General features: G+C 35.2%; 2 protein-coding genes across 2 annotated transcripts in view; one reads left to right on the top strand and one right to left on the bottom strand.

Moving 5' to 3' along the window:
* Positions 1-6,293: 6,293 nt before the first annotated feature.
* LOC108685061 (nodal homolog 3-B-like) lies at positions 6,294-7,796 on the top strand. Its single transcript, XM_018189682.1, has one exon. It carries the CDS (start codon positions 6,522-6,524, stop codon positions 7,659-7,661), a length of 1,140 nt encoding a protein of 379 aa, XP_018045171.1. The 5' UTR covers positions 6,294-6,521; the 3' UTR covers positions 7,662-7,796.
* Positions 7,797-10,725: 2,929 nt separating this feature from the next.
* The window catches only part of LOC108685084 (microsomal triglyceride transfer protein large subunit), an 8,828-nt gene continuing 4,287 nt past the window's right edge, over positions 10,726-15,266 (bottom strand). Inside the window, 2 exon segments of the mRNA XM_018189723.1 lie at positions 10,726-12,538; positions 13,575-14,228. Of these exon segments, the coding sequence (XP_018045212.1) occupies positions 10,787-12,538; positions 13,575-14,228 (2,406 nt within the window). The 3' untranslated portion in view covers positions 10,726-10,786.

The following is a 15,266-nucleotide window of genomic DNA, read 5'->3' as shown; positions in this document are numbered from 1 at the left end:
TATTACCAAATAAAATAAACTATATAAATATTTATTTAATATTATCCAATTTAAATTTTATAAAAAATGACAACAGCAAAGCTTTTAGATAGAAGAGTCCTTTTATAAATTAGATAATATCAGTAATATAATCTTCCTTGTGTATGTGATAAGTATTTTACTGAAGAAATACGCTCAGTACCGAACACTGCCTTATACCAGACAATAAGATAACGTAGTATTCTTTTACTGCCGATAGATGCCAGTTGCTTACGATATCCGTTTAAACAAGTCGCTGGGGCCTCGACTGATTTTACACTTTGTGCGGTCGACTCTGAATTTGTGTTCCGAGTTCGATTCTATTTGCGCCCCACATATGTGTTTTTTTTTCTTTGAATGGAAGTACCTTGATTACTCCAGTCTTGTGGAATAAAAAAGCCAATAGGTTTAAAAAATAGTTTGACTGCGGAAAGAGGATTTTGAAATTACAACTTAAGTCTAAGACATCCAGGAGTACCTATACATGTATGTATACTCCTTTAGAATGTGTATTAGACGTAAAAAGAAAATGATTGAAACTCAAATAAGAAGTTATAAATGGCTAATAGGTTAGTTCCTAAGGACTGTTATATTCCATTAACATTTTTATAAAAAAAAAAAAAAAGCCACTGTCTTCGTGAAACATAAAACGTTTATTTTGGCACTCACAGTTAAAGCATTAGCCCGGATCTACAATAAGTTTTTAAATCTTAAGTCATAAGAAATGAACGAACATTTAATTATTCTCCTCGCATTTCGACTGCAAACGTCAATTTCTTACGATTTAAAGCTTAAAACATTGTAAATCCGGGCTTATAAATATTTATATATTTATATATTTATATATTTACCCTTGTTTAATAAATAAGTATTGTACAACTCCACTAAAATAATTAGAATTAATATAATTATAACAAGGATTATGAAAATTAAGCAAGATAACAGCAATATTATTTCTTCCGTTGCGTGTAATAAAACAATTAAATTGCAAACGATTCGACTTTTAATAATGGTCTTCTTCATTGTCTTACATAAATTCTTTGTCTTGTATAACTTGTTTATGCCTTATTTACTAAATTCCTTATACTTATGATTTGTCGTAAAGAAATAATTGTCAGGAATCTAGGTTGATTTACTATACTACTTTTTTTTGATGGTGTGTTGTAATACTTAAATTCCTTGGTAACGTTTCTTTACTTATAATAATTGTAAAGTATAATAATAATTGTGAGATATTTACATCTCAGTCGTAATATTACTGTGACATATACTGGCCTAATTTCCACCGAAGGTTTAAATGGATGAGAATGTAAGAACCAATCAACTACAGTCGAACATTCCCCCTCATTCGACTGTAACAGGGGAATACTCAACTGTAGTTGGTTGGTTCTTACATTCTAATCCGGTTTAAACCTCGGTGGAAACCACTGTACGCAATAATACTATGAGAAGATATAAATATTATATCTCACAATTATTATATTTTACAATTATTATAAGTAGAAAAACGTTATCGAGGAATCTTAGTATTGCAACGCACCATCCAAATAAATGGATGTGTAGTAAACGGCCAGCTTAGATTCCTGACAATTATTTTTTTAAGACAAACCATAAATATAAGGAATTTAGTAAATAAGGCGTAAATAAGTTATATAAGACAAAACATTTATGTAAGACACTAAAGAGGACCATTATTAATAGATCGAAATCGTTTGTTATATCGTTACACACAACAACGGAAGAAATAATAGCGCTGTCATCCTACCTAACTCTGCGACCGCACTCACAAGCGTAGTGCAATTTCGTGCATTTGTGATTAATGTTCAATTTTTAAATAATAATAATAATAATGCATTGTCTACTTTGATACTCAAAGTAGACAATGCATCAACTGATCTTACGAATTTAAAATGTTCTCAATCTTAATACCGATAATTGAGCGCTAGGCATGAAAGAGCATGCTACTCTTTCACGAAATTCACAAAATTTTTACTCAAAATATAGAGATCTCTACAGAAACGCGAACGCTGAATCGACGACGCGGATAACCGACTATTCAGCCATGGTACTGATAGAAAGGGCGGTTCGTGGTCGGGAACAGAGGACATTTTGGAAAACGAACAGAGCAATACAGCAACAAAGAATGCAGAATTTGTAACATAAAATGATAAATATATTCTCTTACTCGTTTACAAAATACACGCTGGCTGACAAATTAACGATCATGCGTTATAAATAGCGATAATAAACCCTCCAAACTATGTTCTCGTTCTCGATCAAGATTCTTTCTTGACGATATGAGCTCCAAATTTTAAAGTAATTCTGCGACAATTGAGGAAATTAATATCGTAATGCGATAATCACAATAGTTATTAACCGTGCTTAACGCGTAAACAAATTCGACTTTGAACTCATCACGAGAATATTACTTGAAATCTAACATAATATCGATATTATACATACGTGATACAAAAATATGATATATCGCAATATTACAATACAAAATGACTGTGACCACGGGTTTGTAAATAATTGATTCGAAATTGTAACGGAATTATGATGTCGGGCGGGAAGTACGACCATGTACATTCACAAATGCGATATAGTTACTCACAAAATTATTAGACTCAACAAAACTTAACGATATAATTGCAGATATGATCTTTATAATAATTGCGATCCGATCTAGAAATCGGCTTTACAATACGTTACGCTCATCTCATCACGAAATTCTTCTTTAGCTTCTCAATAAGCTTCGATCTTGAATCGGCATCAATGTCCTACATCCTGTGCTCTCTCGCACATCCATTTCTAGAACTCGCCACAGCACAAGTGTTGGGCTCGAAGTCCTTTTGGAGCACGCAGGCGATCACAGGCTCGGTACGTTATAACTGTTATAAGCCTTGTGCCCTGATTGGTTATGAGCCATCTCGCAAGTTATAGCGTCTTGTATTCTTGTGCGCGTGATATATGATTTATGGCTGGTATCTTTTCGGCTGCTCGTAAAGTTCTCCTCTAAATCATTCTTGTCGTTAGAATTACCCTGACAAAAATGAGAAGTTTCATAAACGTTTGTTTACATGAGAGTTTGCGGAAGTTGAGAGTTTAAAAACGGTCACTAGAGTGTTCATAAAGCGGAAATTGCAACATTGCAACGTTTGGAAGGCATTCTCTGACGAAAATAAGAAGTTTCATAAACGTTTATTTGACGTTTATATGAACGTTCAGTTCAAGTGTTAAGCCTGCTGAACGCAGACATTTTATTTAAAAAAAAAGGTACAAAATTTTTTATTGAAAAGTTTCATCATACCACGCCTTTTATCTTATTTGATGTGGTTTTTTAAATGCGAGAAATTGAATTTTGTTATGTCCCTCTAGTGGCCATGTTGTGCACTACTTGAAAATACTTGATATGTAAAAGAATGATTGCTAAACGGAAGAAAAACGCTTGTGTTATAGAGTTGAGAAAAATATTTTTTGGGCGTCTTTAAGCCTTTTGCGTAAAAGCTTTACAAAACATTTACTGAGATTCAATAATTCGTCACATTGGAACAGCGTTTGTTGAATAGAAGAAAAAAATGTTTGTCTCACGGTATTGAGAAAATTAGCTAAATTTTGCTAAATGTTTCAAAAATCTGACAGTGAACTCTCTATACGAAAACGCATCCGCGTTTACTGAGCATCCTTTGGAAAGCGTTACTTTAGCATTACAGAACTTTCATGAAACGATACTGTATTTTATAAGCGTTCTGAAAGTATTTAAAATCCAATGTTCTATAAGCGTTCTTATAAAATTTGAAAACGTATAAACTCTTAAAAAATCGTCAATTGTCAATGTTTTATAAAGTTCTATATTTTCGTCAAGATAGATGGGCTGCTTGTTCGGATTGTCTCCGCTTCTGGATTCGAATTGTCTTCTCTCAGCAGAGATTCCCTTATGGTATCGACAACGGGATCTCTCGCTCGTACTATGACAGAGAATGGATCCATCTCCTCAGCTTTTAGTCACTCCCTTTTTAATATCTATAAAGAATTCAACAACAAATTACAAGCAGAGCGTTAATTCGAAAATTCAGAATTCAGGTATCACCTACCTTTCTTCTGGCATCCATGTGAAGCTGACTCCCCATATTCAAAAATTGATTTTTTTCTTTTTGCATTCGTTTGCTCATCGTTTACTCACGAATATCCCGTTGGAATTTTCGTTTGCTCATCCTTAGTTCAAAAGATATACAAAAATTAAACTTTGAGAGGCCAACTTCACATTAGCCTCCCAATATTCAAAAATCGATTTTTTTTCTTTTTGCATTCGTTTGCTCATCGTTTGCTCACGAATGCCTCGTTGGAATTTTCGTTTGCTTACCCTTCAAGCGAGTAGGATATATTATGTCTTTTTTGTTTGAGGCGGCTTTTGTTTGACGCCGCCCCGAACCAATAAGTACTAATCTATACACCCCACTGTCTACATGACAGATTTTCTAGTTTCAATAACAGTACAATTATAGAAGTTGGCGCCTCTTTGCAGGGGGGGGGGGAGGATGAAAGTCGCTTCGTGTGGATATATAGACACTAATTTTTTCATTATCTATTAATATTTTTCCCGTTTTTCCGATCGCTATTGCGTTTGACTGAGTGTGCGCAATCGGATCTGTGCACAATCGGGTCAGTGTGCAATTGAGTTCGTGTCCTAACGCTGTGTGTCTGATCGAGTCCGTGTTCAATCGCTGTTCGAGTGCGATTGGAAAATACTGCCGTATCCGATCGATAATATACGCAATCGATCTCATTTGAAGTATCTCGGCGGAAGGCTTTAATCATCGAATATTGCATGGTTATTCTGGAATATTCGTCTTTCTCGCGTGATCTTCTTTCTTTGTGAGTTCAGACCTTGTCTTTATCCGATATGGCTGCCGGATTAGATAATTAGATTCTAATTTCATCGCAGAACCTGACTATTCTCGAATTATTAAAATTATTTGTATGAATAGATATCTCGAAATACACTTGTTATTTATTTTCTTCTAAATTCTTTCTAAATTCTGTGTCATTATTACAGTCTCTTTCGTCCTCCGATATATTCCCCGCCAGTAGCGAACCATTCCTGTTGCCATCGCGAATTGCAATTGCGCGTGAGTCTGATAAAATAAGCGACATTTAAAAAAAGGAGCACGTTTCTCTCAGGCCAACTTGAACTTGTGAAAAGTGCGAATATTTAGCGACAAGTTTGTTTGATTATCGATTCATTCAGTAAGCCATTCAGTAAGGACACCCGTTTGTGGGAAAAAGTAGTAGAGAACGCAATGAAGTGTGCCGTTGTTCACGAGTATGGTCACAACTGATAATTCAGTACCACGTATGTCACTTCAGTAGATTATCTATTGATTCAGATTTAGAGAATTAGAGAAATTCAGATTTAGGGATTAGAGAATGTGTTTATCATACATAGATTGTAGACACGACGGACATTCTTTTCTGATTGTTTTTTTTATCCTTACGTAAAGGATACAATCCATGTCTTGCTTATTTTTGCAAAAATATTTAATACAAAAATATAAATTTTTTAACTAAAATAACGCATTGGTCACACTTGCTGATATTTTGACCTTCGAAAAAAACGCTTTTTGCGCGAATGGCTGCTACAGACACATACTAACAGTCCGATTAAAAAGCTAAGCATCTCTATCGGCAATTGAAACTTCAAATCTTCAGTAGACAGATGACAGATAAGCACCCTTCTAAAGGCAGGAAGATATTGGAATTTAGCGAAAGACGATGCTTGAGTCATTTTGACCTAGAAAGATCATGAAGGGTTAAAACGCGATTCATGTAATATTTTAGTCATAATTTCAGCATAAAGAAATTCATAAATAAGTTCGGATTTAGGTTATATTGATTTTTCTTCTTGAAGAAATAATATTTTCTTATAAATTTTATTTGGGTAGGCCATAGGCATTGGTAGGCATGTAAGGTTGCTCAGTCGAGTGGTGGTCTGCGGTTGATAAGAACATTCCAGGCGGTAACTATGGACGTCTCGATTGGCGGCTATTTGGAGAGAGCGCGGTCTTTCAACCGGAGCTCTCATCTTCGAAGGATATGACGTTCGCAGTTCGAAGTAGACCGGCATCGACATCGATTCATCCTCCGGGAATCACGCACGGATTAAAAATTAATTGAAGAAAAAGACACGTAAAAGACTTGTTTAAAAGAGAATGATAAAAGATAAAAGTTACGAGGTGAATGAACGAGCGTAGCAAAATAGATTCCCATCTTTATAAGCACAATTTTTAGAGATTTTATTCAAGTCTGATGAGAGAAAAATATATCGAGATCATCTAAGGTGCAATATCAGAAATATAAAATATTATATAATAATACGTAAAAATTGACTAAAAAAATGTTCCACACAAATAAGCGAAGGAGACCCATATATAAAGTAGATCTTGATGCTTAATAATACTTTTGCGTGAATTTTACAATTTCCAGTTCAAGAAAAATATTATATTATGGGAATTTCCCTGATCAAATCTGTGACCTTTCTGCCTTCGTGTAAGATACATCGAGGATCTGCCATGCGAACTCCAGGAGTTTGGCTGTTGTTGATCGCGGGTGCGTTCTTTGTCTGCTGTTTATGGAAGATGGGATCGATCAGTCGATGGAATTCCAGCATGCGCGCAAAGGCTTTAATTCACTTCGACCTGTCAATTCCATCATCATCATCGTCGTCATTATCGACGTCACGTCGACCTCCCTTTGATAAGATTAACGCGAGACTCTCACGCGACGCCGCACGCAGAAAACATCGCGGCACTCTGTCCAAGTACATGCTGCAGCTGTACCATCGGCGTCCGGACGCTGACGTCGTCCGCGCGATTCAGCCAGTGCACACTTCCAGTCTGCTCAGCGACGGCGGTAGAATTTTGGAATTCGCGATCCCGTCCACCGGCGTTGACGAGACGCTGGAGGCTGCAGAATTGCTCGGAATAGCTGGCGCGATAGTTAGAGTGCGATCGTTGAACGATCTGTCTTCATCTACGATGAAGAACGGGAGTGAAGAGATCCGGAAGCTCAGGAAGGACAACGCGTGGCGAGCTTTCGATGTCACGTCCATTGTTGCCGGCAGGAACGGCGATATAGTCAAGCTTTACGTTCACGGCAGGCTGACCTATCATCCTTATGGCGATGGTCCGATTCTTCTATTGAATTACAACAAGATCAGAGGTGTCCGACGTCATCGGCGATCCGCGGAGGACCAAGAGGATCAGGATCGTTGGGACGATGAACTGCCACGAAGACGACGTCGGAATAGTTGCCGCCGGCGTCCCATGTACGTGGACTTCGCCCTGATTGCGTACGACGAATGGGTGGTCGCACCACCAGGATACGAAGCTTATCAATGCACTGGCAAGTGTTTCTTTCCATTGAGTGATCATCTCAGCCCGACCAAGCACGCGATAGTGCAGACGTTGATGCACGGCGCACTCCAGGCTAGCGAAGATCTCCGTGGCAACAAGTTTATCAGTAGAGCCTGCTGCGTACCCACCAGACTGGCGCCTACAAGTCTGCTCTATCTGGACGCCAGAGGCACTTTGACCTACGAATACGGCTATGAGGACATGGTCGTCTCTGAGTGCGGTTGTCGCTAATTGATAAATCATTCCTTTGCTTCAAAAGTAACACAACTCAAAAAATGTAATTTTTTAGTTATTATGAATATATTGAATTAGATAAGCATTACTCTATCACTCATAAAAAATGAACTAATTTTATTAAAAAAATCATCAAAAAGACGCAACTGAAAAGAGCTTTTAAAAAATAAAAAAGAATGATTAAAATCATCATAACTTCAAAAGATGGTTTTTTTTTAATGGATTGTGAAACAAAAATGAAAAAAATGATAAATAAAAATCACTTTTTATTTATCATATTAGGAATATTTTTTTTTACTGTTTGATGTTATTTGATTAGTTAATAATTTTCTATAAAATTTAAAATAGTTTTTTCTTTTTCTGAGAAACTTTATTTCCTCCGTCAGCAATATGAATTTTAATTCGATCAACAATAAAGGTATTTGAAAAATTACGTTTTAGTCTTTATTTTATTCCAGATTGTATAAAAGTCAAAAATGTGTTACCATCAGAGAGGTCAGATTATATTTTATTTATTTTTTACAGATTTAAATTTATCTACAAAAATTCACAATCAAAATATCGATACTTTTAAAGACCTTAATTGTCAGTGGAAAGTAATTTCTTGTATCACTTTTGAAGTAATGGAATTATTTGTAATTAGACGTTGTGAACTCTGCAGGACGAAGAGTATGTTTCTTTCGCTTTTTTATTAACAGAACGTGATGTGTAAAAACGAGTGTACAAAATACAGAATATAAATACATTTGAACCCAGATGATTCGATTTTCGAAGAAGAGAAGAATGCATATATTATTATTATAATATCAGAAGTAAAATTGAAGTACAATATAAATGAGACAAAATAGAGATTAATTGAAAGGTTTTCCACAGAAATCAAATTTTTTAAAATCTATATTATAGCGCTAAGTCGTTCTCTATGAGTAGCGTCACATTTTACTCCGGCAAGACTCAAATAAAAAAACAGGAAATATAAAAGCCTATTCAGAACGCGCTTATAATGATGTTAACATATTAAATATATATAGTTATATATACTATAAAATTTTAAAAAAGAAATCGAGTATTTATCAATAAAAGTACGTTCTAAATACGGACTATATTTCCTGCTATCTGTTTGAGTTTTGTCGGAATAAAACTATTCACAATGTAATACTATTAGGGTTGCACAAGATATCAAGATTAATCTTAATATTGTCTTATCTTGCCTCGAATTCGTCCAAATTCATTTTTGACAAGATCAAGACAAGATTACTAATAAATTATTAAGGCAATATCAAAACAAGATGTCCAGATTCTTGGTCTTGTCTTGATATTATTGGTTTCTAAAAAAATTATGTATATATTTGTAAATAAGAGAAAAAAATTGTTACATAAAAAAGTTGTTAAATAAGAGAAAAAAATTGTTAGTGATATAATTGTTAATTTTATTGATTTTTAAGCTGCGGGACCTATTCTGTATAATTATCACTTTTGTCTCGCGGAAATTATATCTATTACTTTCGAGCAAGCGAGACATTGATCAACTTCCGCCGCGCGGCAAGAGTGGCTACTTTTGTGTACAGGAGCTATTTTGTTACAAAGAGCTTGTTAATCAAAGTATTATCGCAACAAAACACTGGAGGTTTTGTTCAATTGGAGATGAAACAAGACAAGAGATTTTTGCTACGAATATTGATCAAGATCGAGACAAGATTAAAATTTTCAAAATTTTTCAATATTTTTACCAATACAATATCTTTACAAATATCGTTTTGTTTTGATCTCGTGCAACCTTAAATGTTACTAATAGAAATCAAACAATTTGGCATCATAATCTAAATTTTTTTAAATGAACTTAATGTTTAACATTTGTAAAGAATATAGAGCATTTTGTAAATAAAAAATGAAAAGTTGTTACATTATACTTTAAATAACATTTCCTTCTTCAACATGTCATTATTAATATGTTATAAAAAAAGATAAAATTGTAACATATTATAGGATAAATAAGCAGTAGACATAAAATTTTTGTAAGAATTAAACAAAGAGATTTTTATTTTTTAAAATTTGTCCTTAAAATATTTATTAATGTCTTGGTGGAAAAATTTTGCTGAAAAATTTTGCTGAAATTGTTCCACGTTTTGAAACAATTTTCAGCGGGTGAAATTTAATTGAATTTGAAAATTAAATTGCATGTTTTTTTTAGTAAACAGTGGGTTTTTTAGTAAACAGTGGTTTTAGTAAAGTGTGGGTCCTTGAATTCATTTTTACAATTTTTCTAAACAAAATTATATTAAAAAAAAAATATATTTCTTCATTTTGTAATTTAATTTTGGAAACTCGCTGATTTTTTCGTAAAGAATGACTTCTAAACTATTTACTATTAAAATACAGAGGAAAAATCTCATAATGTTGGGCTTTATATTTTATTTTGTGAAGAATAGAATTCAAGCGTACTGATTGTGGCAAATTTTAACGTATTATTAGAGAAAAAAATTTCAACAAATTTTTCAGAAAATTTTTTGAAACAATTATAATAACTTTTTAGACAAATTTCATCAATTTAGCAGAGAAAATGACTTTTTATTGAATAAAAAACTTTTTGTGAAATCTCAGCAAAATTTTAGCAAATTTGCAGCCATTCTATTAAAATTTCAATAAAATTCTTCCACCAGAGAGTCTAAATTTCATTTTATATCTATTATACATCCGGAGAAAAATTATTATATTTTCAAGAACAATTTGGAGATAAAGAAATTTTTATTTCCTGAGAATTTAAAATTTTTGGAGACTTGTTTTTGTGAAAAACCTTTTAACTGTTTTTATATACAAAATCAGCCAATTGGAATTGCAATTAATTTTTAGAATAATTAAATAAGAATATAAAGAAAATTTTAAGATTTAAATTTTGGATCTTATCTTCTTTGTCTAAAATGCTAAAACAATATTAATCTAAAATAAATTTGAGTCATGAATGAATTGTCACATCAAGGTTGAAATATAGCATTATCCATCGATTTGAAAATAGATACTGCCATATTATCATAGATTTCACTCTTAAAATGACAATAATAAAAACAACAATTTCCTAATCCTTTCGTAATCGATAAAAAAAATCACTGAGTAGTCTTCGGTATGCGTTAACTTAAATTCGCGAACTTCGCGCACATTTCATTATTTTTTTGATTGAGCCTATAGGATCTGCCAGGTGAATGAACTTTCATCCGACGTGTTTTTCTCAATCTATGCCGGCTGCCGGGTATCCTTTCGATTTTGTAGACTTGATACTTCACCGCAGTAATCGGTTGACTTAGTCTCATGCATAACGCCGAAGGTCCACTGAAATCCACAGTGGTAGATAGTTGGAGCTTCGGCTCCATCGCCATCGTGAATTCTGCTTTGCTCTGCACAAAGTTCGTGTGCACCCTGGTGCCGCCGTGGATCGTCACGCCGGCGTTCATCTCCACCAGGGAGCGTGCATTTCTCGACCATAGACTAAGCTGGATCTCACCGGCCAGCTCAAAGCTCACGGCACCTTGAACGTCGAGTTCAGCGACGAAACCGGATCCCAATGGCACATAATCATTATGACTGTACAGTGAAGCAAGAGCTTGAAAGGCGGGAGTCCTTGTGTCCGCAGTGCCCGACCAGACGTGGCCCATCAGTTCGCCTTGCCCGGTGAAAAAGACGAACGGTCGTATCCCGACATCAAGAATATCGATCTCCATTCCAGCAGTGGCCACCTCGAGGTCGTCACCTTCCGTCATTTCATCTTGATTCGATACGAAACTGCCAAGACCGCCAGCGAATAGCCCCAGCGAGAACATCGCTTGCCGTTGTTCATTGCTCTCCAATACGACATCCACGATGCCGCGCTTCAGAAGACCGGAATTCACTTCCTGAACGGTAACCAATGAACCATTACTGTCGGGTGAGCGCAGGAAGTACCTCGCGAAAGCGGTGCTAAGACCCCGCTGCGCTTGCATGTGGTAATTGTTGAGCGTCATGTTGCCATTGACATATATATTTCTTAGGTATTCGGCGAATCGCGCGTCCCTCTCGGCGAGTAACTCCAGACGTTGACTCAGGTATTTGCGAACTTCGTAGGCTGGATCTTTGCTGCTCAAATATTTCACGAAATCGCGTAGAATCTCTTCGGAAGGTTCGTTCTCTAGGATAACGTCTAACGCGATCGTTCGCACGCTGCTGTCTCTTCGCGGCCCTCCGATCTGATAGAAAACCCTATGTGCCACGCTCTTCAACTCGTCGGTCACAGCTTCACGTGGAAGGACCTTCAAAGCGCGCCAAGCGGCGGTGCTGATGATTTTGCTATCGCTTAATGCGTATACCAGCAACGTGGGTATCGCCGCCGGACACCTCAGGTTTCGCAGAGCTCGCAAGAACTTAAGCTTGCACTCCTCGCCAGTGCAGGTCTCCAAGCCTAGTTCCAGGCTGACTCGCGCCTTCTCTATCACCGCGGCGGACCCATAATGTCGTGCCATCGCGCCCGCCGCAAGTGCATAAGTCTCGGACACTTTATCGTTTTGCATCGTCTCCTCGGAACGTCGTAGAATATCTCTGGCAACATCGACATGAGGTGTCGGCGAGAGAGATAGTGCCCACAGATACCTCTCAGTTTCGTCGCCAGTCTCATCCTGCCGGAGTATCTTCATGGCAGCTTGATGAGCGGATAAGGTAGAAGCAGCGCCAAATATATCCAGCAGCTGCATCTTTATCCGTTGATTGCGCGGTGTCTTTAAGATCTTGTGTAGCTCCTCGGGCGAGGCGTTCCTGACTAGAGGTAAAAGCTTGAGGAAAGCTGACGCGGATTTCGCCGTGCCCAGTTCGGAAGCGGTAAGTGTTTTATAATATTCTTCGATCGCCTGATCAATCTGCAATGAGATATAGACTCAAGGTTTTAATACAAAATATATAAGTACACTATACTAAAATTATTTATATACTATTATATTATTGTTTATATATTATATATTATTTATGTACATATTATTAATACACACATTAATGTATTCATATATTTATTTATATATTTATTTGAAAAACTGAACGTACTGCAGTTTTCATGGTGTCAAATTTTTATCTAGAGTCATTAACATTCATGTCTCAGAATCAATAAAAACTAATATATTAAGTACAAATATTATGTAACCTGTCAATTATTTTTAATTTATATTCGAACTTTAGAGGACATTCCTAAAAAAACATTCGATTCTTAAAATTATTTATCATGTAATATATAATATCTCATAGAGAATTAATATAAACTGATGTATTAAGTGCGCGAATGTTATGTAACCCGTCAATTATTTTTAATTTGTATTAAAACTTTTAGAAAATATTTAGAAAAGAACGTTCAATTTTTCTATTTATTATTTTAATCTCAACAACAATAAAATTTGAAATCTTATTTAATACAAATAGCAAACAGCGTTGCAAGATCTCCTGCGTTGTTTTCTATTTATCTACTTTGCAACTTTCAGGGGAAATGTATTTGAAATGTTTTTATGTAAAACATATTATTTGCAATACAAGTGTATTTTGTATTTTAGCGAAGCACATGAAGATAATATTATATATTTTGTAAAATCAGAAGATTAAAAGTTTTTTTAGATTTTCTATTATAATTCAATAATAAGTTTGATTGCCAATCTTAATATTTGAAATACAAAATACTTTTATATGTTTCCATGAAATATAAAATACAAAAAAATTTTCATGTGTTTCGCTGAAATACAAAATATAATTGTCTTACAAATACTGTTTTTAAAATAATAGTATTTCAAATACAGATCTGACCTTCACGCAATAGAGCATTCTCTACAAGTTTAGTTCGTTATCTATCACCGTCGTTCGAGAACAATGAAAATACTGAAATAGACGTAAAATAGAAAAGACAGAAAGATTTACCGTGGGACATCCGGTATCAGGACATGTGGCGAGCATCGGTTGGAGCTCGATGTCGGTTTCTTTATATTCAGGCTTAAGCAGCATCACCGCCTGCTTTGCGGAATTCGCCTGAATTGCTGTTGCACTGATGGCTTCGACTGTCTGTTCCAATATTCTCTCTGATACGACACTCGTACCTACGTCAGGCTTAGATACCAAGGTCATTTTGTGTCCTTCATAATCGTTCACGCGCTCTGGTAACAGCGACTGCGTTAGCACGTACTTGGAATTACGATAACTCTCGAGTCTAACGGCGAACATCGGGTTTGGGTGTTGCTTCGATGGTGGCAGTGTGCCATGCGTGCAGGCAGTCTTTCGTTTCTCAATAACATTATCTCCGGACATGAGATAAGTCACGTCGCAGAAGCCGGAAGCATCTCGTTGACGCACTTCGTCATCAAGCGTTCGGTACTGGAAGAGACTAGCTAGGCCGCGCTTCAGGTTCGCGGATGACGCGCTCTCAGCTGGATCCATGTACATGACCTCGACATCGCCGTGTCGCCAGAGTACGAAGAAAGGCTTCTCGGCAATCTGTTCTATCTTGGACGAGTGTTCCACGAAGCCCTCCGGCTCCGGAGCTCGCCGAGATTTGATCCATAACTGCGGTGATAGTAACTGAAAGAGAGAACAATATTTATAAAAGAGCATCAAGATTTGTCAAATATTCAAGAATCCCAAATTATTAAATCTACAATTTTCTAGATGTATCAAAGTCGTTTAATTAAAACTTGATTTAAAAATAATTAAGTTTGTGCTTTGTGAATTAAATTAATATGTAAAAAATATCTTACTTATTTTAACGATTGTGTTACATTAATATCATTTAAATATATATCTATATAATATATTTTAATATAATAATTCTGTTTTATATTAATCAATAATCCGAGCAGAAATTGAATTAGAGTGCAATAAAAGTCCCTATCAAATTATACAGTCGGGTCCGGATAAGGAATCCTGATGGGAACCTCAAATGTAATGCAACTTTGCGATAGTAAGACAAGACTAAAAGATCAGGTCCTTATCATAGAGCTTATTCAAGCTCTTCACATTAAGAAGAGCTTTTACACTAGAGATAATCTGCTAGTGACCTGATTCAATTTTTGCATATTATTTAAATTAAACAGGATTTTTATTATCATTGAATGTAATAATTGCCGCTGATTAGCGACAATTATTACATTCAATCACGGCGCAGTTCCTTAATTTCTACTGACAATCTGACGATAACATTGTACTTGATAGAAATATTATTTCAAGATTCAAAATCATTTCGGTATGCTTTGTAGAACGGGATGGGTATGTATATAAATTCGTAAAAATCTTATTATTTATGCATTAAAGATGTAGCTTAGATTATTGAGGCCTTTAGTTACTCAGTTGTTAATGAAAGGATTTATTAATATGTCAAATAAGAAATAACACATTCTATAGAATATTTGAACAACAACGAATAACGTTCAAGAACGAACTATTTACAAGAAAAACTATTAAGGACTAAACTATTAGTTTACGAAACAATTATTTTAAAATAATTTTTATTTTACACTTTTCACTAATTTTCCTCTCCTTTCTCTTCCATTCCAGTCTTTAGCATTTTTTATAACATTGTCTAACGCCTGAAAAAGATTGTGATCTTTTACTTATTTAAAT

The sequence above is a fragment of the Atta colombica genome, unplaced genomic scaffold, assembly GCF_001594045.1.
Source record: "Atta colombica isolate Treedump-2 unplaced genomic scaffold, Acol1.0 scaffold145, whole genome shotgun sequence".
Lineage (NCBI taxonomy): Eukaryota > Metazoa > Arthropoda > Insecta > Hymenoptera > Formicidae > Atta > Atta colombica.
The sequence above is the reverse complement of the archived record's forward strand: the minus strand, read 5'-3'. Positions and strand labels throughout refer to the sequence as shown.